This window comes from Microcaecilia unicolor, chromosome 9 (genome assembly GCF_901765095.1).
Source record: "Microcaecilia unicolor chromosome 9, aMicUni1.1, whole genome shotgun sequence".
Lineage (NCBI taxonomy): Eukaryota > Metazoa > Chordata > Amphibia > Gymnophiona > Siphonopidae > Microcaecilia > Microcaecilia unicolor.
In genome coordinates, this window is record NC_044039.1 from 206,248,371 (window position 1) to 206,272,486 (window position 24,116).

The 24,116-nt window shown below is 51.1% G+C and overlaps 1 protein-coding gene across 1 annotated transcript in view; it reads left to right on the forward strand.

The window, feature by feature from the left end:
* Positions 1-22,497, forward strand: part of ITPK1 (inositol-tetrakisphosphate 1-kinase) — a 299,388-nt gene extending 276,891 nt beyond the window's left edge. Inside the window, exons 8-10 of the mRNA XM_030214763.1 lie at positions 8,958-9,025; positions 17,213-17,375; positions 21,721-22,497. Coding sequence (XP_030070623.1) covers positions 8,958-9,025; positions 17,213-17,375; positions 21,721-21,995 — 506 coding nt within the window. The 3' untranslated portion in view covers positions 21,996-22,497. The remainder of the gene's footprint in view (positions 1-8,957; positions 9,026-17,212; positions 17,376-21,720) is intronic.
* The last annotated feature ends 1,619 nt before the right edge of the window (positions 22,498-24,116 follow it).

The following is a 24,116-nucleotide window of genomic DNA, read 5'->3' on the forward strand; positions in this document are numbered from 1 at the left end:
TACCGTGTTTTAACAGTATCTTTTCCACGTCAGGAGGGAGCACTCTTCCTATCCAGGGCCGCTGAGAGCTGGGGCCGGGCCCGGGACAAGGCCGCTCCCGGGTCGGCCCCCCCCCCCCCCCCGAGGTCACGTTGCGTTGCGCCCCCCCCCCCCACCCGAGGTCGCCAGGCCCCCCTCCACCCGCTGCCAGCGCCGGGCCCTCTGAACTAACCTGAAGCGCCTTCATCTTCGACGCAAGCAACAGCAGCAGAGCAGACCTCTCCTTCCTTCCCTGCCCCGCCCTCGCGGACATTACGTCAGGCAAGGGCGGGACACGGAAGGAAGGAGTGGCCTGCCCTGCTGCTGCTGCTTGCATCGAAGATGAAGGCGCTTCAGGTTAGTTGTGGGAGCGACGGAGAGCGGGTGGGCCGGACTGTGGCGGTGCCGGGCGAGAAAACAAGGTACCTGATGTGCATGCTACCACCACATTGGCAATTCACTTAAGCCAAACATTGATCAGGGTGGGCGTGTAATCGTCATCGATCCAATATTACATTTTATATTTTTTTTTGTGTGCTTTTTTTCATTACAGTTTATTTATATTATTTATTTGTTACATTCGTACCCCACATTTTCCCACCTATTTTGCAGGCTCAATGTGGCTTACATAGTACCGTAAAGGCGTTCGCCAAGTCCGGTTGAGAAACAAATACAAGGTTATGTTGTGGTGTAATGGGGAGGGAGGGAGTGAAAATTGTAGATTGTCCAATACGATCATTGGTATTGCTGTGTTGCTTGGTGTTATTGTGATCAGTTTCCTGAACAGAAAGTACTTAGCTTAATATAATTTTCATTAGTTTTCCAATGATACATTCCACGATCATTAAGGAGACATATTGGAGGCGTGATATGTCTCCTTAATGATCGCGGAGTGTATCATTGGAAAATTCCTAATAGAAATAATATTAAGCTACTAGTAAAAAAGGCCCGTTTCGTTATGAAATGAAACGGGCGCTAGCAAGGCAATCCCCCACCCTCCCTCGCTGTGTCGCTCTGTCCCCTCCGAGTTCCAGACCCCCTTCCCACCCTCTCTCCCAGTTCAAAGCCACCCACCCTCCCTCCCAGTTCAAGGCCCCCTCCTTCCCACCCACCCATTTCAAGGCCCCCTCACGCCCCTCCCACCGAGTTCCAGACTCCCCTTCCCTCCGATTTCAACCCCCCCCCCCTCCGCGTTACGGACCCCTGGACCCCCGTGCCGCGACCCCCTCGACTCCCCCCCCCCTTCCCGACAAAAACACTCCCCGCCGCCGTCGCGTACCTGTGCTGACGAGGGACCCCCAACTCCCGACAGCCGAAGTTCTGTTTTTGTCTGTGCCGGCGTGTTGCTTGTTGAATGATCATCTGTTGAAGTTTTTGTGCGTGCGTCTGATGTCAGACGCACGTACAGAAACTTGAACAGCTGATCATTCATGAAGCAACACCCTGGCGCAGCCAAGAAGAGAACTTCAGCTGTCGGGGTTTGGGGGCGGCGGCGGCGGGGGAGTGTTTTCGTCAGGAGAGGGGGTCGTGGCAGGGGGGTCCAGGGGTCCGTAACGCCGGGGGGGGGGGGGGGGGGTTGTTGAAATCGGAGGGAGGGCGGAGTCTGGAACTCGGTGGGAAGGGCATGAGGGGCACACGTCATGATGGTGCCTAGCAGACCACAGGAGCCACGGTCCCAGACAGGACAGTACGTTGGAGGTGAGAATTATATATATAGAAGTACTTTCTGTTCAGGAAACTACTCTGTAAAGGCATCTGGGCACCCAAATTCTGTTACAGAATACTGGCATAAACTGGCATTTTGCCATACCTAAAGTGAGGCGTGTCCACTTAGACCAGGTTAAAGCAGGGGTAAATGGGTGTGCCTAAGTGCAAAATGCCAGCAAGCTATGCCAAGTGAAAGCTCACAGGTTAAGGCAAGGGGCTACAGGGATGCCTCCATATTCCACCAGGGCAAAGGTTCATCAACCAATCCTTGAGAGCCATTATCAGTCCAAGGACTTAATCTTAGGGCTGCAGGTGTAGCCTGCTTCCTTGGAAGCCAGGCCTGTTTCCACAAATCCAGCAGCATCAGTTTATCCCGCACCATCTGCTGGAGACAGAGAAATACTGGCAAGTTCCAGGGCTGCAGTGCATCATGCACTAGTGATGACATCACTAACTTGTCAGTGTTCTCTGCTTCCATCTACTGGTAGGGGAAGATAACCCACTCATCTCAAGCAGGATGATAAGGAATGCGCATTAACATACCTTAGTAAAAAGAGGCCTACTGACCTGAATGTAACTTAACTTCAGTTACCAATGAAAATGCATGAACTAAATATTTCTAAAACAGAATAGAGTTATTTTAACCTTTGGTTAAAATATTATTCTCCGAGGACAAGCAGGCTGCTTGTTCTCACTGATGGGTGACGTCCACGGCAGCCCCTCCAATCGGAACACTTTCTAACAAAGTCCTTTGCTAGTCCTCGCGCGCCGATGCGCACCGCGCATGCGCAGCCGTCTTCCCGCCCGAACCGGCTCGTGCCGGCCAGTCTTCTTTTGTCCGCGCTCGGTACGGTCGTGTTTCGCCATTCGCGCCCCGAAAGTTGACCTCGCGCGTCGTTTTTCGACTTCGCTTCAAAAAAAAAAAAAACTAGAGTGTCGGAAGGAGACCTTTTCGGTCTGCTCCCTTCCTGTATTTCTAGTTTTGCCCCGGTAAGTTTTCTTTCGTCGTCGGGGTAGGCCCTATTTAGGCCTCGGTTCGAAGTTTTTCTTCCCCTCTTTTTGTGGTGCCATTTTCGCCATTTCGAGTTTTGATCTCGCCGGCGCGATTTTTCCGCCCATGACATCGAAGTCTTCCAGCGGCTTCAAGAAGTGCACCCAGTGCGCCCGGGTAATCTCGCTCACTGACAGGCACACGTCGTATCTTCAGTGTCTGGGGGCTGGGCACTGCCCGCAGGCCTGTAGTCTGTGTTCTCTTTTGCAAAAGCGGACTCAGGTAGCGAGATTAGCCCAGTGGAACGTTTTGTTCTCGGGCTGTTCGTCGGCATCGGCACCAGGAGTATCGACTGCTTCGACGTCGTCGGCGCCCGGACCTTCTTCCTCGCCCCCGATTGCATCGAGTGCATCGAGGCATCGGCCCTCTGCATCGGGGCGACATCGGTGGGCTGCGTCGGCGTCGGTGATATCGAGACCTCCTCGTCTGCTGATGTCGTCGGACGGTGGTGCTTCGTCTGGAGTGCAGGTGAGGGCTGTCCATTCCCCTGCTGGTGGCGGTGAGCCTTCGGGTGGGTCTCCCCCTACCCTGAGGGCTCCTGCGGTACAGCCCCCCCGAGACCGACCTCCTTCAGCCTCGGCCCCGAGGAAGAGACGGCTGGATTCTACGTCCTCCTCGTCGGTGCCGGGAAGCTCCGGTGACATGCTTCGTCCCAAAAAGTCGAAGAAGCATCGTCACCGGTCCCCTTCCCGTGTCAGCACCGAGAGCTCTGGGTCGCCGAGGGAGTCGGCACCCAGTAGGCATCGGCACCGAGAGGACCGCTCGCCCTCTGTTCAAGAGGTGTCGATGCGCTCCCCTTTGGACAGCCCGGAACAGCCTCCACGCCCGGAACAGGTTCTGACATTGACTCCTGCATCGGCTTCCATGTCTTTTTCCACAGCCGCTCTGCACGAGAGCCTCCGGGCCGTTCTTCCAGAGATCCTGGGAGAGCTGTTGCGCCCTACCCCTCCGGTACCGGGGGTGCTTGCGCCTCCGGTACCGTCGAGCGAGGCGCCGGCTGGCCCATTGCCCGGGGTGAGGTCTCCGACATCGGTGCCGCTTGCGGTACCGACTGCGGTAGCCTCCCAGGAAGGCTCCCCGACTACGTCGGCGGAGGGAGCTTCGCCAGTGCGGGCGAGGGAATCTACCTCTCGACGCTCCCACCGTGGCCGTGGTTCCACGGAGTCGAGCCGGGCACGGCTGCAGACACAGGTCCGTGAACTTGTGTCTGACACCGATGGTGAGGCCTCGTGGGACGAGGAAGAGGACAGATATTTCTCTGACGAGGAGTCTGAGGGTCTTCCTTCTGATCCCACTCCCTCTCCTGAAAGACAGCTTTCTCCTCCTGAGAGCCTGTCTTTCGCTTCCTTTGTCCGGGAGATGTCTACGGCCATCCCCTTCCCGGTGGTTGTGGAGGACGAGCCCAGGGCTGAAATGTTTGAGCTCCTGGACTATCCTTCTCCACCGAAGGAAGCGTCCACTGTACCCATGCATCATGTCCTCAAAAAGACATTGCTGGCGAACTGGACCAAGCCTCTAACTAATCCCCACATTCCCAAGAAGATCGAGTCCCAGTACCGGATCCATGGGGACCCAGAGCTGATGCGCACTCAGTTGCCTCACGACTCTGGAGTTGTGGATTTGGCCCTAAAGAAGGCCAAGAGTTCTAGGGAGCATGCTTCGGCGCCCCCGGGCAAGGACTCTAGAACCTTGGACTCCTTTGGGAGGAAGGCCTACCATTCTTCTATGCTCGTGGCCAAAATTCAGTCCTACCAGCTCTACACGAGCATACACATGCGGAACAATGTGCGGCAGTTGGCGGGCTTGGTGGACAAGCTCCCCCCTGAGCAAGCCAAGCCATTTCAGGAGGTGGTCAGGCAGCTGAAAGCGTGCAGAAAATTCCTGGCCAGAGGGGTGTATGACACCTTTGATGTTGCGTCCAGGGCCGCTGCTCAAGGTGTGGTGATGCGCAGACTCTCATGGCTGCGTGCCTGCGACCTGGAGAATAGAATCCAGCAGCGGATTGCGGACTCGCCTTGCCGTGCGGATAATATTTTTGGAGAGAAAGTCGAGCAGGTGGTAGAGCAGCTCCACCAGCGGGACACCGTTTTCGACAAGTTCTCCCGCCGGCAGCCTTCAGCCTCTACCTCTACAGGTAGAAGATTTTTTTGGGGAAGGAAGACTGTTCCCTACTCTTCTGGCAAGCGTAGGTACAATCCTACTTCTCGACAGCCTGCGGCCCAGGCTAAGCCCCAGCGCGCTCGCTCTCGTCAGCAGCGTGCGACTCAGCAAGGCCCCTCGGCTCCCCAGCAAAAGCAAGGGACGAGCTTTTGACTGGCTCCAGCAGAACATAGCCGACATCCAAGTGTCAGTGCCGGGCGACCTGCCAGTCGGAGGGAGGTTAAAAGCTTTTCACCAAAGGTGGCCTCTCATAACCTCCGATCAGTGGGTTCTCCAAATAGTCCGGCAAGGATACACCCTCAATTTGGCCTCAAAACCTCCAAATTGTCCACCGGGAGCTCAGTCTTACAGCTTCCAACACAAGCAGGTACTTGCAGAGGAACTCTCCGCCCTTCTCAGCGCCAATGCGGTCGAGCCCGTGCCATCCGGGCAAAAAGGGCTGGGATTCTATTCCAGGTAATTCCTTGTGGAAAAGAAAACAGGGGGGATGCGTCCCATCCTAGACCTAAGGGCCCTGAACAAATATCTGGTCAAAGAAAAGTTCAGGATGCTTTCCCTGGGCACCCTTCTCCCCATGATTCAGGAAAACAATTGGCTATGCTCTCTGGACTTGAAGGACGCCTGTACGCACATCCCGATACTGCCAGCTCACAGTCAGTATCTGCGATTCCAGCTGGGCACACGTCACTTCCAGTACTGTGTGCTACCCTTTGGGCTCGCCTCTGCGCCCAGAGTGTTCACGAAGTGCTTGGCTGTAGTAGCAGCGGCACTTCGCAGACTGGGGGTACACGTGTTCTCATATCTCGACGATTGGCTGGTGAAGAACACATCCGAGGCAGGAGCTCTACAGTCCATGCAGATGACTATTCGCCTCCTGGAGCTACTGGGGTTTGTGATAAATTATCCAAAGTCCCATCTTCTCCCAGTGCAGAAACTCGAATTCATAGGAGCTCTGCTGGATTCTCGGACGGCTCGTGCCTATCTCCCAGAGGCGAGAGCCAACAACTTGTTGTCCCTCGTCTCGCGGGTGCGAGCGTCCCAGAAGATCACAGCTCGGCAGATGTTGAGATTGCTGGGCCACATGGCCTCCACAGTTCATGTGACTCCCATGGCCCGCCTTCACATGAGATCTGCCCAATGGACCCTAGCTTCCCAGTGGTTTCAGGCTGCTGGGGATCTAGAAGACGTGATCCACCTGTCCACGAGTTTTCTCAAATCCCTGTATTGGTGGACGATTTGGTCCAATTTGACTCTGGGACGTCCTTTCCAAATTCCTCAGCCACAAAAAGTGCTGACCACGGACGCGTCTCTCCTGGGGTGGGGAGCTCATGTCGATGGGCTTCACACCCAAGGAAGCTGGTCCCTCCAGGAACGCGATCTGCAGATCAATCTCCTGGAGTTGCGAGCGGTCTGGAACGCTCTGAAGGCTTTCAGAGATCGGCTGTCCCACCAAATTATCCAAATTCAGACAGACAACCAGGTTGCCATGTATTACATCAACAAGCAGGGGGGCACCGGATCTCGCCCCCTGTGTCAGGAAGCCGTCAGCATGTGGCTCTGGGCTCGCCGTCACGGCATGGTGCTCCAAGCCACATATCTGGCAGGCGTAAACAACAGTCTGGCCGACAGGTTGAGCAGGATTATGCAACCTCACGAGTGGTCGCTCAATTCCCGTGTAGTGCGACAGATCTTCCAGGTGTGGGGCACCCCCTTGGTAGATCTCTTCGCATCTCGAGCCAACCACAAAGTCCCTCAGTTCTGTTCCAGGCTTCAGGCCCACGGCAGACTGGCATCGGATGCCTTCCTCCTGGACTGGGGGGAGGGTCTGCTGTATGCTTATCCTCCCATACCTCTGGTGGGGAAGACTTTGTTGAAACTCAAGCAAGACCAAGGCACCATGATTCTGATTGCTCCTTTTTGGCCGCGTCAGATCTGGTTCCCTCTTCTTCTGGAGTTGTCCTCCGAAGAACCGTGGAGATTGGAGTGTTTTCCGACCCTCATCACACAGGACGAAGGGGCGCTTCTGCATCCCAACCTCCGGTCCCTGGCTCTCACGGCCTGGATGTTGAGAGCGTAGACTTTGCCTCTTTGGGTCTGTCAGAGGGTGTCTCCCGCATCTTGCTTGCTTCCAGGAAAGATTCCACTAAGAGAAGTTACTTCTTTCTGTGGAGAAGGTTTGCCGTCTGGTGTGACAGCAAGGCCCTAGATCCTCGCTCTTGTCCTACATAGACCCTGCTTGAATACCTTCTGCACTTGTCTGAGTCTGGTCTCAAGACCAACTCTGTAAGGGTTCACCTTAGTGCGATCAGTGCATACCATTACCATGTGGAAGGTAAGCCGATCTCAGGACAGCCTTTAGTTGTTCGCTTCATGAGAGGTTTGCTTTTGTCAAAGCCCCCTGTCAAGCCTCCTACAGTGTCATGGGATCTCAATGTCGTTCTCACCCAGCTGATGAAACCTCCTTTTGAGCCACTGAACTCCTGCCATCTGAAGTACTTGACCTGGAAGGTCATTTTCTTGGTGGCAGTTACTTCAGCTCGTACAGTCAGTGAGCTTCAGGCCCTGGTAGCCCAGGCCCCTTACACCAAATTTCATCACAACAGAGTAGTCCTCCGCACTCACCCTAAGTTCTTGCCAAAGGTTGTGTCGGAGTTCCATCTGAACCAGTCAATTGTCTTGCCAACATTCTTTCCCCGTCCTCATTCCTGCCCTGCTGAACGTCAGCTGCACACATTGGACTGCAAAAGAGCATTGGCCTTCTATCTGGAGCGGACACAGCCCAACAGACAGTCCGCCCAATTGTTTGTTTCTTTTGATCCCAACAGGAGGGGAGTGGCTGTGGGGAAACGCACCATATCCAATTGGCTAGCAGATTGCATTTCCTTCACTTACGCCCAGGCTGGGCTGGCTCTTGAGGGTCATGTCACGGCTCATAATGTTAGAGCCATGGCAGCGTCAGTAGCCCACTTGAAGTCAGCCACTATTGAAGAGATTTGCAAAGCTGCGACGTAGTCATCTGTCCACACATTCACATCTCATTACTGCCTGCAGCAGGATACCCGACGCGACAGTCGGTTCGGGCAGTCAGTGCTTCAGAATCTGTTCGGGGTTTAGAATCCAACTCCACCCCCCTAGGCCCATGTTTATTCTGTTCCAGGCTACACTCTCAGTTAGTTGGATAAATTGTTAGGTCAATCTCAGTTATGTCCTCGCCATTGCGAGGCCCAATTGACCATATTTGTTGTTTTGAGTGAGCCTGGGGGCTAGGGATACCCCATCAGTGAGAACAAGCAGCCTGCTTGTCCTCAGAGAAAGCGAATGCTACATACCTGTAGAAGGTATTCTCCGAGGACAGCAGGCTGATTGTTCTCACAAACCCGCCCGCCTCCCCTTTGGAGTTGTGTCTTCCCTTCTGTTTGTCTTGCTACTTATGAGACTGGCCGGCACGAGCCGGTTCGGGCGGGAAGACGGCCGCGCATGCGCGGTGCACATCGGCGCGCGAGGACTAGCAAAGGACTTTGCTAGAAAGTGTTCCGATTGGAGGGCTGCCGTGGACGTCACCCATCAGTGAGAACAATCAGCCTGCTGTCCTTGGATAATACCTTCTACAGGTATGTAGCATTCGCTTAAAGTTTGCAGGAACATGTTGATGTGTTTCTATTACTGTGTTGTGCTCAATTGTCATGCTATCTGGCCAGGACAGTTGACCATTTATATAAACTGCCCCTGGAAGGTTAAGTATTGTGGCCAGGAGAAAGTGGTGGCAATTTATAGATTGACTAGAGAATGCTGCCACCTAGTGTGAGTATATAATTATTACCCTTTTATCAGTACTGAGAATTGTTTTGGTTGCAGTGGAAGTTAGGAGGGTAACAAGCCAAACTCTTCCACAGCCTTTCTAGTTGCTGATGTTGTGTGAGGCAGAAAGCTTTTTTGGGTCGTGGCCCTGGTAGCCCCACCCTGTTCCACTGTCTGTGTATCCTTTTGTTTAGCTTGTTTTTGTTTGTTTGTTACATTACAGATAGAGAATCCATATTTTTCAATAGCCACAATGTATCAAAACCGGAATCCTCTTCAGTCTTAACAGCAGTAAGTACAAAGCAGTTCCTTAGTAACATTTCACTCAAAGACAATATGAATGCTTATTTGATACAGCCCTTCTGATCTAATTCTTTTACAGAATTATCTATTAAGTGTAAATATTTACAGACAAATGTGTTGATGAATGAGGAAGGAGAAGGGGAGAAGAAATTGGGGAAAGATGGGAGAGAGATAAGGTTTGAATTTAACCCTGAAACTGACAGAAGGCCAAATCATTTGTCTAGGTACCTTCAGGAGTTACTGAGACCAGTGGCGTTCCTAGGGGGGGGGGCGGTGGGGGTGGTCCGCCCCGGGTGCATGCCGCTGGGGGGGGGGGGGGGGGTGCCGCGTGTGCACCTGTCTGTCGTTCGTTCCATGCTCCCTCTGCCCTGGAACAGGTCTGTTCCGGGGCAGAGAGAGCATGGAACGAACGACGGACAGGCGCACGCGGCACTCCCCCAGCGGCATGCACCCGGGCGGGGGGTTCTTTCGCGGGGGGTGTCCTTTTGCCGGGGGGGGGGGGTCGCGCTGCACCCGGGGGGCGGGGCGCATCGGCGATCCGCCCCGGGTGTCAGCCCCCCTAGGAACGCCACTGACTGAGACAAATATTTGCTTTTCAAATTTCCCATCTGCAGATAGGAGAGGAGAGAAACGTGCTGGGGGGGGGGGGGGGGGGGCACAGTTACATTTTAACCAAGTAGTTATGACTAACTGGGAAAATCACTGTCCTAAAGTTAACTTTAGGTGAGAATATTCAGGCACTCAACTGAACAAGATATAAGTCAGTCGAATATACTGATAAAGTTATTAACCGGATACCTTTCCAATTAGTGTTAACTGGCCATCTTCCCACTGCATATTGACTTTCAAAATATGTGTGTGTGCATAATGTTAGAAAGACAGAGGAGCTGTTGAGTGCCAGAAAATGTCACAGAAGGAGCATTCACAGAGACGTAGGGTCATTCATTTCTAGAACTAAGTGAATAAGAACGGGGTCCTCCAGAGATGAAAAAAGAAACCAGTGATCACCTGGGGGGCTGTGGCATTACAAACTGGGCAAGCGACATGGGTCTTAGAGACCTTATCTGTCTTCATACTCTTATGTATATGCTTCTGTAGTTGTTAGTGGGTCTTGAACTGGTGACTTGTGTTTTCTTTGTGGGTAGATGGCTTGCCATGAGCTAAAGACATTCTCCCCCCCCCCCCGCCCCCGCCCTTTTCCCCTTTCTTTCTGCTCATATCAGAAGAGGGCATAGCAAAAAAGGGAAAGGGATGCAGGGGGGAAGTATGTATGTGGGGAAAAGAACGTTGAATGGAGAAGATCAGATGAGATTCCGACCTTAAAAAATTTTTTTAAAGCAGCATGAAATGTATTCTGTCCCTTATCCTAGGCAGGTATTTGGCTGTTGGCCCTGACATTCTTGGATTGGACTGGTTTTCATGACTTAGGGAGGAGTAGCCTAGTGGTTAGTGCAGTGGACTTTGATCCTGGGGAACTGGGTTCAATTCCCACTGCAGCTCCTTGTGACTCTGGGCAAGTCACTTAACCCTCCATTGCCCCAGGTACAAAATAAGTACCTGTATATATGTAAACCGCTTTGAATGTAGTTGCAAAATACCTCAGAAAGGCAGTATATCAAGTCCCATTTCCCTTTTACTAAGATGCACCAAAAAATTGCCTGCACTGTTGTAGACGCGTGTATTGAACGCGTGCAGGTCCATTTTTCAGCACGCCTGCAAAAAAGGCCCTTTTTTTATGGCCGAAAATGGACGTTCTGCAAAATGAAAATTGGCGCGCGTCCATTTTGGGCCTGAGACCTTACCGCCGCCCATTCACTTAGCGGTAAGATCTCACTTGTTAACCAGGCGGTAATCGTCAATGCATGTACAGTGCTGATTACTTCCCGGTTAGCGCCGTGCACCGGAAAATAAAATATATTTTCTTTCGCTCGGACGCGTGTAAAATGAAATTACCGCCTGGGCCACGTGGTAGCCAGGCGTTAGTTCCGAATTGGCGCTTGTTGGGTGTGCGTAGGCACGTACGCAGCTTAGTAAAAAAAGCCTCTTCCATATCATCAAGCTGATCAATCCATAGACTGGTGGGTTGTGTCCATCTACCAGCAGGTGGAGATAGAGAGCAAACTTTTGCCTCCCTATATGTGGTCATGTGCTGCCGGAAACTCCTCAGTATGTTCTCTATCTCAGCAGGTGGTGGTCACACACAGCAGCAGCTCTGGCTAGGCCTCCAAGCCTAATCCTTAGGTTTTGTTGAGGCCTGGGGTTGAGGGCTCTTTTGAGCAAGTGCAAACCTGGTGGTGCCAGGTCCCTCCTTTTCTCCCCCCTCCCGCTGGCTCCGTTTAAAAAAAAAAAAAAAGAAAAAAAAAAAAAATTTTAAACGTCTTTAAAGGCGTTTATTTTGACGTTTATTTAAACGTTCATTGCAGCTACTCACTGGGACACCAGTTCGTTACAGCTCGGAGCGGCAAGCAGGTAATTTTACCTTTTTATAGCGGGCAGGGGGTTCCCCGATTCTTCTCCTCGTGGCATATGGCGTCGGAGGGCGAGGGCGCAAAGGGTCGCTCCCCGGATCGCTGGAGCGCTTCTAGAGGGGATGCGGGGGTTTTACAGCCTGATTCGCCCTTGATGGGTGACAGTTTAGTGACCGATGAATGTCCCGGTCCTTCCTCCGGCGTGGCGGTTTTTCCCGCCATAAACGCCCATCCCCCGCTCCTCGCCTCCGCCATCTTGGCCGGCCACGCGGCTCGGACGGCTTCTTCGGGGGCCGCCCTTGAGGTTGGAGACATTAATGCCATGAACGCCCTTAATTTGGGCGACGGCACAAAACCGGCTAATGTTAAGAGCCGTTCTTCCCGCGCGGCTCCTTCGCGGAGTTTCGCGCCGGACGCCATTTTGGATGCGCAGCATGTCTCTCCCCCGCTATTTCGAGCGCCGGTTGAGAGTGCGTCTAGGGCTGTTGCCCAGGCTGCGGAAGTGCACAGTCTGGGGGGTTTCTCCCCCGAGTTTGTTTTGCTGCTGCATCAGGCCTTCCTCATGCACAACGCTGCCCCTGCTCCCTCGTCTGGTAAAGAGGTTGAGGTTCCCAGAGGCAAACGCCCTCGGGTTGATTCCCAGGCCTTGGAGGAATTTGTCTCCTCCGATGTAGATGAGGGCAGCGTGTCTGAGGTCTCCCAACGGTCCTTTGCGGATTCCTTGGAGGAGACGGATCCCCGCTCGGTTGGAGCGGATGACCCCTCTGCAGCGCGGCTTTTTAGCCCAGAGGATTTGCCCAACCTGTTGTTACAGGCCATGGACACTTTGAAGATTTCCTCTCCGGAGGACGTCTCTCCCTCAGCCCCTGTTGGCTCTGCCATTATGCTGGGGACGAAGCGCCCACCTAGAACCTTCCACGTGCATGATGCCATGCACACCTTAATTTCGGCTCAATGGGATGCCCCAGAAGCGAGCCTTAAAGTGGCTAGGGCTATGTCCCGCCTCTATCCTTTGGCTGTGAGTGAGCGTGAGGCCTATCTGTGGCCTACCGTGGATTCTTTAATCACTGCGGTGACTAAGAAAACGGCGTTGCCGGTGGAAGGTGGCACGGCCCTAAAGGACGCCCAAGACAGAAGATTGGAGGCGGCCTTAAGGTCGTCCTTTGAGGCGGCTGCTTTAAGTTTGCAGACCTCAGTTTGCGGCTCCTATGTGGCCAGGGCGTGCCTGACTATGGTGCAGCGGGCTTCCCCCTCGGATCTTTCCTTGAGGGCTGATTGGCCGGCCCTGGAATCGGGCTTAGCCTATTTGGCAGACTTGCTGTATGATGTCTTGAGAGCCTCAGCTAAAGGCATGGCTCAGACAGTCTCTGCGCGGCGGTGGCTTTGGCTGAAACATTGGTCTGCTGACCACGCCTCTAAATCCCGCCTGGCTAGATTGCCTTTTAAAGGCAAGCTGCTCTTTGGGGTCGAGCTGGACAAAATCGTGACCGATCTCGGCACGTCTAAGGGCAAGAAGTTACCAGAGGTCAGGGCTCGGGCTAGTGCTCGTCCCGGTACCTCCAGAGGACGGTTTCAGGAAGCCCGTCGGTACCGCCCGGGCAGGTCGGGTTCTTCTGCCCCCTCTTCCGTTAAGAGGAATTTCTCCCCCAAGCAGCATTCCTTTCGCAGAGACCGCCGTCCCGGAGGTGCTCCCTCCGGTCCTCCCCCAGGGTCTCGTACCCAATGACGGGGTCTTGGTCCACGCCCCAGTGCAGATTGGAGGACGGCTGTCCTCGTTTCTGGGCGAGTGGACCACAATAACTTCAGACGCTTGGGTGCTGGAAGTCATCAGAGACGGCTACAAGCTAGAGTTCTGCCGACCCTTAAGAGACGGGTTTGTACTCTCTCCCTGCAAGTCTCCGGTCAAAGCTGTGGCAGTGCAGCAGACTTTGGACAATCTGATCCGCCTGGGTGCGGTCGTTCCGGTGCCAGAAAGTCAGCTTGGCAAGGGGCGTTACTCCATTTACTTTGTGGTACCAAAGAAAGGAGGTTCTGTCCGGCCTATCCTCGACCTCAAAGGGGTCAATCGGGCCTTGAAAGTGCGGCACTTTCGCATGGAGACTCTCCGCTCTGTTATAGCGGCAGTGAAGGCAGGGGAGTACCTGGCATCCTTGGACATCAAGGAAGCATACTTGCATATTCCCATCTGGCCTCCTCATCAACGCTTTCTGCGTTTTGCAGTCCTGGGCCGACACTTCCAGTTCAGAGCCCTCCCGTTCGGGTTGGCTACTGCTCCGCGGACCTTTTCCAAAGTAATGGTGGTCATAGCGGCCTTCCTGCGAAAGGAAGGAGTACAAGTCCATCCTTATCTGGACGACTGGTTGATCCGAGCCCCCTCTTATGCAGAGTGCGGCAAAGCTGTGGACCGGGTAGTTGCTCTTTTGAGCTCCCTGGGATGGATCATCAACTGGGAGAAGAGCCAGCTGCGCCCGACTCAGTCCCTGGAGTATCTGGGAGTTCGATTCGACACCCAAGTGGGCAGAGTGTTCCTGCCAGACAATCGGATTGTCAAACTTCAGGCTCAGGTGGACCAGTTCCTAGTAGCCTCTCCTCTTCGGGCTTGGGACTATGTGCAGCTGTTGGGCTCTATGACGGCCACGATGGAAGTAGTGCCCTGGGCCAGGGCTCATATGAGACCACTTCAACACTCTCTGCTGCAGCGCTGGACTCCGATGTCGGAGGATTATGCTGTGCGCCTTCCCTTGGATCCAGCAGTGCGCAAGGCGCTGAGCTGGTGGATGCAGACAGACAAGTTGTCTGCGGGAATGCCTCTGGTGACCCCAGAGTGGATTGTCGTCACGACGGACGCCTCTTTGTCGGGCTGGGGAGCCCACTGTTTGGGAAGGACAGCGCAGGGGCTCTGGTCTCCTGCAGAGGCAAAGTGGTCTATCAACCTCCTGGAACTCAGAGCCATTCGGTTGGCGCTTTTGGAGTTCATCCCGGTACTGGTGTTGAAGCCTGTACGGGTCCTGTCGGACAATGCCACGGCTGTGGCCTATGTCAACCGCCAGGGAGGTACCAAGAGCGCCCCTCTAGCCAAGGAGGCTATGAGTCTATGCCAGTGGGCAGAAGCGAACCTGGAACAGCTGTCAGCGGCCCACATTGCCGGAGTCATGAATGTCAAGGCGGACTTTCTCAGTCGCCATACCTTGGAGCCCGGAGAGTGGCAGCTATCTGCTCAGGCGTTCTTGGACATCACGAAGCGCTGGGGCCAGCCGAGCCTAGATCTGATGGCGTCATCGGCCAATTGCCAAGTGCCGCGCTTTTTCAGCAGAGGACGGGACCCTCGATCCCTGGGAGTAGATGCTCTTCTCCAACAGTGGCCGACACAAGAGCTTCTCTATGTGTTCCCGCCCTGGCCCATGTTGGGCAGGGTGCTAGACCGGGTGGCAAAGCATCCCGGCAGGGTAATCCTGGTGGGTCCGGATTGGCCCAGACGTCCCTGGTATGCGGACCTGATCAGGCTCTCAGTCGACGATCCTCTGCGGCTGCCAGTGGAGCAGGGCCTGTTACATCAGGGTCCCGTGGTGATGGAGGATCCCTCCCCCTTTGGTCTTACGGCCTGGCTATTGAGCGGCAGCGTCTGAGGAAGAAGGGCTTCTCAGACAAGGTCATCGCCACTATGCTGAGAGCGAGGAAGCGCTCTACTTCTACTGCTTACGCCAGGGTTTGGCGTATCTTTGCAGCGTGGTGTGAAGCAGGCTCACTTTCTCCTTTCACTGCTCCAATTTCTTCAGTGTTGGCGTTCCTGCAAGAAGGTCTGGACAAAGGCCTGTCGCTCAGTTCCCTTAAAGTCAAGGTAGCGGCTCTGGCTTGCTTCAGGGGCCGCCTGAAGGGTGCTTCCCTGGCTTCGCAGCCAGATGTGGTGCGCTTTCTCAAGGGAGTTAATCACCTGCGCCCTCCTCTGCACTCAGTGGTGCCTGCGTGGAATCTCAACCTGGTGCTAAGAGCATTGCAGAAGCCGCCGTTTGAACCCTTGTCAAGGGCATCTCTGAAAGACCTGACGTTGAAAGCAGTCTTTTTGGTGGCTATCACTTCAGCCAGAAGAGTTTCCGAGCTCCAGGCGCTCTCATGTCGAGAGCCTTTTCTGCAGTTCACTGAGGCAGGAGTGACTATTCGCACAGTGCCTTCCTTTCTGCCCAAGATTGTTTCTCGCTTCCATGTGAATCAGCAGCTCTGTCTCCCTTCCTTTCGTAGGGAGGACTACCCAGAGGAGTACTCTGCTCTTAAATATCTGGATGTGAGACGAGTCATCATCAGATACTTGGAAGTGACCAATGATTTCCGGAAATCGGATCATCTGTTTGTCCTGTATGCAGGTCCTCGTAGGGGTCTGCAGGCTGCTAAGCCTACAGTGGCAAGATGGGTCAAGGAAGCCATTGCAGCGGCTTATGTGGCCGCGGGGAAGGTGCCGCCTATCCAGCTGAAGGCTCACTCCACAAGAGCTCAGGCGGCCTCGATGGCAGAGGCCGGTTCCGTCTCCTTGGAAGAGATATGCAAGGCGGCAACTTGGGCTTCGGCCCATACATTCTTTAAGCATTACCGCTTGACTGTGGCTGCTCGGGCGGAGGCCCGGTTTGGAGCTTCAGTGTTGCGGTCAGGGATTTCTATGTCCCGCCCTGGGTGAGTACTGCTTCGGTACATCCCACCAGTCTATGGATTGATCAGCTTGATGATATGGAAGGTAAAATTATGTATAATCATACCTGATAATTTTCTTTCCATTAATCATAGCTGATCAATCCATAGCCCCTCCCAGATATCTGTACTGTTTTTATTCTGGTTGCATTTCAGGTTCAAGTTCAGTCTTCAGTTACTTCAGAAAGACTTCGTGTTCAAGTTTTTTCACTTGGATTCTTCAAGAGTTGAGACGAGTTTGTGTTACAGTGAGCTGCTGCATTACTCTCCCCTCCGTTTTACGGGGCTGGATTGAGACTTAAATTCTGCCGGCACTCCCTCCCGCTACGTGCGGCTGTAGGGCAGCTTTGTACCCCTCCCGCTTCGGCGGTGTTAGGGTCAGTCAGCTCCTCCCGCGGTTGCGGTTGCAGGATAAGCCAGATCCCCCCGCATCGGCGGGTGTGGTGTCCCTCCCCCGCTCCGCGGGGATGAGCTGGACGGATTCCCCTCCCCCACTTGTGTGGGGATGAGCTGGGTTAATTCCCCTCCCCCGTTTCGGCGGTGGTGAGCTGGGCAGAGTGTCCCTTCGTGGGTGTAATTCTCTAAGTGCTGAGTCCTGCGGATGGAGCTTTGATATCGACATACTGAGGAGTTTCCGGCAGCACATGACCACATATAGGGAGGCAAAAGTTTGCTCTCTATCTCCACCTGCTGGTAGATGGACACAACCCACCAGTCTATGGATTGATCAGCTATGATTAATGGAAAGAAAATTATCAGGTATGATTATACATAATTTTACCTTAATATACCACATTTTTGCTTAGTATTAAATAGATTTACAGATTAACAACAGCAGATGCAGAAAACATGCAGTTCCAAAATAACAAATCGGAACACATTATTAAAACTGTGTGAAAATAGCCAAGTTTTTAGCAATTTATAACAACCTAGATATGAAGAAGCACTGTGAAGTTCTTCTGCTGAGGGGCATACACAGGGATACATGTTCATTCTCTTTCTTTCTTTATCTATCTGTTTACTTAACCAGCTTGATAAGGTGGAAGGCGTGTTTGGGCGGCCAAGTGATGATGTCATCCGGGAAATCTCGAAGGCACTGCGGCAGGCTCTTGGGATCTCACTCTTCGGCATTGACATTATAATTAATAATCAAACTGGCCAGCACGCGGTTATTGATATCAATGCATTCCCAGGTAAGAGCGCTCTCGCGGCCATTGCTTTCGGGTATCTATCATTTGATGGCTTTGTTTGTTCGTACATTGTATGGGAGTCAGGGGCGTACACAGCAGATGCAAAGTACAAAAGAAAAATGTCTGAGGATTTAGTTTGGCATAATCACCAGGCATACTAGGCAGTTAGCTGAGGCAACAGCTTCTGGGGGGGCGGGGTGGCAAGGAGCAGCCGCATCTCAGACAAAACACTAGTTTCTGACAGCCACAAAAATGCAAAGAACTATCTGCATGTACGTGGAGAGGTTTCTTTTTAAACACTTTAAAGTAAAACTGAAATCTTATTTTTGTTCAAAAAGTGTTTGCGTCAGTCGGCTAAAAAGAAAGCAGTACATGAGGGTAATCTCTGTTATTGAGATGGAGACATGGGGAATCTACTGCTTGCCCTGGGCTTGGTAGCATGGAATGCTGCTACTTTTTGGGATTCTGGAATGTTGCTACTCTCTGGGATTCTGCCAGGTACTTTTGACCTGCTTTGGCTACTGTTGGAAGCAGGATACTGGGCTGGATGGGCCATTGGTCTGAACCAGTATGGCTATTCTTATGTTGCTTTGTAGCGCTATAGAAATGCTAAATAGTAGTAGTAGTAGTAGTAGTAGTAGTCCTATGATTTTATGGCATTCCTTTCTGTTATTTATTTTATGTTATTTTCTGTTGTTTATTTTATTATTGTAAAGCACTCTGACTTGTTTAAATAAAGTGGTATGTCAAATCTTTTTAAACTATTAAACTACTAGTAAAAAAGGCCCATTTCTGAGACCAATGAAACGGGCGCTAGCAAGGTTTTCAGCGGAGTGTGTATGTTTGAGAGAGTGTGTGTGAGAGTGACTGTGTGAGAGAGAGACGGAGTGAATGTGCGAGTGTGTGTGACATAGTTTGAGGCTGTCTGTGTGAGAGTGTGTGTGTGAGAAAGAATGAGAGTGTGTGACTGGGGCCCCCCCCCCCCCCCCCTCCGTCAAGGTGTTTTGGAAAAGAAGCAGGAGATCCCAAGGGGTCAAGTTGTGACGCGAGGGCGGGGCAGACACTCATGGAGAAAAAGTGATCTACACCATGACACATTTAGAATGTTGGGAAACTTGAGGCTTCATTAGAATGTTGGAGGTGCGTTTTATATAGAGATTATTATCCACAGAGAGGGTACGGCCATTTTCAAATAGCCCATATGCCTGAATATATGGCTTTGGGAAATTGTCCTCTTTCTGTAAATACATATGAAACAAAGTGTGCAGCTGAAGAGGGGGTGTGGCATGGGCGGGTCAGGGGCTTTCACGAAAGATGCACACACTGTTATAGAATTTGGGGGGGATTTACACCAGGGTTCAGTTGGTGTAAATCTTCATGAATAAAAATTGGGACGGATCCCGGCACTATGTGTTATTCTGTAAGCAGCGCCCAACTTGAAGTACCATGTATAGAATAGCGCTCAGCATGCATTTCTTTCAGCGCCTAAATTTGGGCGCCATTTACTGAATTTAGTCGCTTACGTGCATAAGTGGCCTCTTACGTGTGGAAATGACCTTATAAAATACCAACTAGCGGCAAAGTATTTGTCATGATTTGACGGTGCTGTCCCTGTCCTACCATGACTCTGCTGACGGGGGCCGCGTTGGCAGTGTCCAGCGCGAGGCGGGTCTCTGGGATCGGGTTGTGCTGCCAGTGGGAGGAGCTCCACCCGCTGGAACCTCTGGCGCCCTTGATGACGTCAGACGACCAGACTTAACCCCATCAGCCCTTGTTCTGGCGTCAAAGCAGCCCTAGTTGCTCCCAGCTGCATGTGGGTCCCGGGTCCAGCCTCATTGCTAGTATGAGTGGGTTTCAGCTTCGTTGCTTGTGTGACTGGGTTCCAGCCTTTGCTTGTGTGAGGGCTCCAGTAACGCTTCCAGCATCTGTGTATGAGTGGGTTCCAGTAACACTTCCAGCTTCTTTGTTTGTGTTTGTGGGTTCCAGCAGTCTTGTGGTTCTTTGTGTGTGTGGGTTCCAGCAGCCTCACACTTCATTGTGGGGTCCTTTTACTCAGGTGTGCTGAAAAATGGCCTGCAGTGGTGTAGGTGTGGGTTTTGGGTGCGCGCAGAATCATTTTTCAGCGCACCTTCAAAAATGCCTTTTTTAAATTTTTGCCGAAAATTGACATACGGCAAAATGAAAATTTCCATGCGTCCATTTTGGGTCTGAGACCTTACCGCCAGCCATTGACCTAGCGGTAAAGTCTCACGTGGTAACCAGGCGGTAATGAGCTATGCGCTTCAAATGCCGTTTGGCGCGCGTCCGATACGTCTGAAAATAATTTTTCGGACGCACGTATTGGACGCATGCCAAAATGAATTTACCACGGTAGCCAAGTGGTAACTCCATTTTGGCGCACGTTGGGCATGAATAGATGCTTATGCGGCTTAGTAAAAGGGCCCGTGTGTGTGTGGGTTCCAGCAGTCGTGCTTCATTGTGTATGTGGGTTCCAGTACCACGTTCTCCATTGCGTCAGTGGGTTCCAGCAGTCTTATGCTTACTGTATGAATGGGTTCCTGAGAAGCCGCCAGCTTCTATGCAAGTCACTGAGGCTTTGCTTGCTCGGCCTACTTGGGCCTCTATCCTGTTTCAGGCATTAATCCTGTTGCGGGCCTGTTTAAGTCTGCTTTTAGATTCAGTCTGGCGTAGACTTCCACTACCCTGAAACATAACAGGTGCGTTCTTTGCCTGTGGGCAGAATATAGGTAGAATGGACAAGTATGTGCCTAAATTATAGAATTCTATCACTTATACACATTCATGCTAGCTGGCATTTACACAAATTACAAGGCTTGTGTAAGTGATCACGACTGAAATGTACATGTGTTTTGGCCACATGGTTCTAGTGTTCTACAAAAAAAAGATTTAGATTTATTATGTAGAACCCACCCTTATCCAGGGTGGAGTACAAAATATACACACGTATAGGGCCAGATTCTATATATGGCACCTAAATAATCCACGCAGAAAACATTTCCGCCTAAGTGCATTCTATAAATGGTGCCTCTGTTTAGGCGCGGTATATAGAATACGCTTAGTTGATATCAGTGTGTTTTTTCTAGCAAAAAAGGTGCCGGTACTCAAATGCTAGGTCACCCTTCAGGGGGGGTGATTACTGAGAGACCCACCCCAGAATTGCCAGGCCCCCTGCAACCAGTCCCAGAATCTATGACAAGGCAGAATTAGTGTGTAGAGCCTGACCTCTAAATTTGGGGTCCACAAGTCAATTTTAGGAGACAGTGGAAAAGGTGCCGGTACTCAGTACCCCCAAGTACCCCCTCAAAAAAAAAGCCCTGGTTGATATCCTAGTGCCTAAAACTACACGCCTCCATTTACACCAACAAAAACGTGGCGTAAATCCCTGCGAGTAGATTTACGCACACTGGGCTGTATTCTATAACTACATGGGTAAATTTTGGAATGCCCATGAAACGCCCATTTCCCCACCCATAACCACCGCCCCCCCCCCCCCCCCCCCTCTTCTGAACTGTGCACACTAGAATTTAGTCGCAGTTTATTACAGAATATGCTTAGCGAATTGGGCACATAAATTCTAATTATTGCCAGTTAGTGCTCATTAGGTGCTCTTATCAACGCTGATTAGCTTGTTATGCCAGTTAAGTTACGCGCATTGTTATGGAATACGCTTAGTTTTCAGCGCGGAACGCTAGGCGCGCTATGTAGAATCCAGGGGAAAATACGTAAATCATGCAGACCTAAAAACACAGCAAAATATTACAAATTCAAACCTACTTCTTAGTCCATAAGCAGATAGCAAGATCTCAAGCACAACCTTAAACTTAGCCAGCAGTAACATAAAAAGCCAGAAACATCAAATGTGCCTTCAACTGACACTTAACCGCCAACAAATGGGTCACATGTTTCCATCCAGATGGACAGCCAGGTTAATTAAGCTTCTCCAAGATTCAGTTCTTCTTGTTTGACAGAGTTGCATACCTGTTACAGGTGTTTTCCATGGACAGCCAGGTTAATTAAGCCTCTCCGAGAGTTCATCTTGAGCTTTAAGCTAGTTGAATACACTGAAGGCACTATTGCAAGTGGGAAGAACCACCCATGCTGGGGACTTTCCACTAGTTCTGAGCACTAATCAGTGACATCATCCACTTATGTGCCCGATTAATCCTGCTGTCTATGAACAACATCCGTTACAGGTGAGCAGCAATTTTTTTTCTTTGGGTGCTGCTTGATGTGCCTGGAAGTGTCGGATTGGGGCTGGTGAGGATAGAAATGTGGTGGGTTTTAATATACCCTTACATGGTTTTCTTTTGGTTTTTCCCATCCCCAGGTTATGAAGGTGTCTCGGAATTCTTCACACACCTCCTTAACCACATTGCCTCAGTCCTGCAAACCCAGGTGGCTGAGCTACCGCACCTGAACTGCAACAGACTGTCCGAGCAGGGCGGCAGCGGCGGTATGGGAAAGGACTCTTGGATTGTGGAGAGCGAGACCAACGGGTCTGTGAAATTGCAACACCAGAGACTAGGGTGCAATTCTGCGGTGTCTCCAAGTTTCCAGCAGCACTGTGTGGCAACCTTGGCAACCAAGGCATCTTCTCAGTAGTTGAGTTGACGGGAAGGACAAGCACCCGTCTCCTCCTCTTCCTCCTCACCCCATCCCACGCTCACCGGTGAAGTTGAAATCATGATTACAAAATACGAACAAGATGGAATAGTATAAGTACTGCGGTTTTATTGATTTTTTTTACTTGATTGATTGAAAGAATGAAAATGAAAAAAAGAACAATAAGGGTGGAGTTGGAGGTAGGTGTCATCCAGTAATGGCAAAGGGATGAAATCCCAGCCAATTCCAGTTCTAGTACGTTTACATATTTTCTGTACTTTTCTTTTTAACACTAGACATTAAAATTGTTTTGTGAGCACTGTTTTGTTTAAGTCAGACCTCACTGGATTCAATAGGATCCGAAAGATTCATGCTAGAAAATAGCTTTTCCGAATGTAAGAGAGTTTATTTACCTTGGTTTGATTCTTGTTCTCAACTGCTTTCTCGTTGCACCTTGTTTATGAAATCATAGTTTCGTTTTATTTTATTTAAAAAAAAAAAATTTTTTACAGTTGTTGTCAATATCGGATGAATATTGTATGCCATTCCAAAAAGGCTGTTGTGGTATTCTGGTGACCTTCTATGAGGACCTTAAAAGGAGTGGGGATGTAGAAACGTTGGGTTGTAGTCTGGACCAAACTTAACGGAGGAGGGAGTACCTCCAAAATTAAAGAAAAATGCACAGCTTTTATTGGGCAGGGGGTGGCAGAGGAAAAAGATAGGTTAGAAGACATTGGAAAGTTTCCGACGGTAATATCATTATCAAGGCTTCAAGCCTTTTCCCCTAACCCCTCCCTCCACCTGTCGTAGGCTGTCCAGCCTGTACATTCCTACTGTATATCAAAGGCTTGAAGGAGCACTAAGCAAACCTGGGATGCTGATTCTGCTCATAAGTTTTCAATTTGTGCTAATTTAGCCATATGCTGGGTGCACTTTAAATCCTGCTCTTAACGTAAGTTATACTTGGCTCCTCTGATTATGTTTTACTGGGCTACGGGGAACAGGAGTGGGAGGTTGTATCATAATCTTATTTTTATGTTGCCTTGCAAGGATGTTTTTCCTGGTGAGAGCATCTGTGTTTTTGTTCCTGCAGTCCCTGCCATCCCTACAGTTTTTTTTTTTTTTTGGGGAGGGGGGGGGGAGAGGTGTCATCAAAACTGAGCGCCAAGCATGACTGCATCATTCCAATACGAAGGTTAGGCTGGCATGCGTTGATGCTGTGATGCGAAGTGTGGATGGGCATAAGTTCTGATCAAGAAGAAATTATCATATGAAATAAACCGCTTTTCCCCTCCTCAGCCTCTGGTGTGTGTGTGTGTGTTTATCTTCTTGAATGTCCTAGATCAGTGTTTCCCAAGTCCAGTCCTGGAGTAGAACCCCTTGCCAGTCCGGTTTTCAGGATATCCACAATGAATATGCATGAACTACTACTGCTTACTACTACTTATCATTTCTATAGCGCTACTAGACGTACGTAGCGCTGTACACTTGAACATGAAGAGACGGTCCCTGCTCGACAGAGCTTGCAATCTGATTAAGACAGACCAGCAGGACAAATAAGGGATAAGGACAAAGAGTAGCAAGATTCCGGAATCCCAAAGAGCAGCAAGATTCCGGAATCCCAAAGACTACTACTACTAGTACTTATCATTTCTATAGCTTTACTAGACGTACGCAGCGCTGTACACTTGAACATGAAGAGAAAGTCCCTGCTCGACAGAGCTTACAATCTAATTAGGGCAGACAAACAAGAGATAAGGGAATATTAAAGTGAGGATGATAAAATAAGGGTTCTGAAAAAGTGAATAAGGGTTAGGAGTTAAAAGCAGCATCAAAAAGGTGGGCTTTTAGCTTAGATTTGAAGACAGCCAGAGATGGAGCTTGACGTACCGGCTCAGGAAGTCTATTCCAGGCATATGGTGCAGCAAGATAAAAGGAACGGAGTCTGGAGTTAGCAGTGGAGGAGAAGGGTGCAGATAAGAGAGATTTACCCAGTGAACGGAGTTTCCAGGGAGGAATGTAGGGAGAGATGAACTTGATTTGCATTCACTGCTTCAATTACATGCAAATCTCTTTCATGCATATTCATTGTGGATATCCTGAAAACCTGACTGGCAAAGG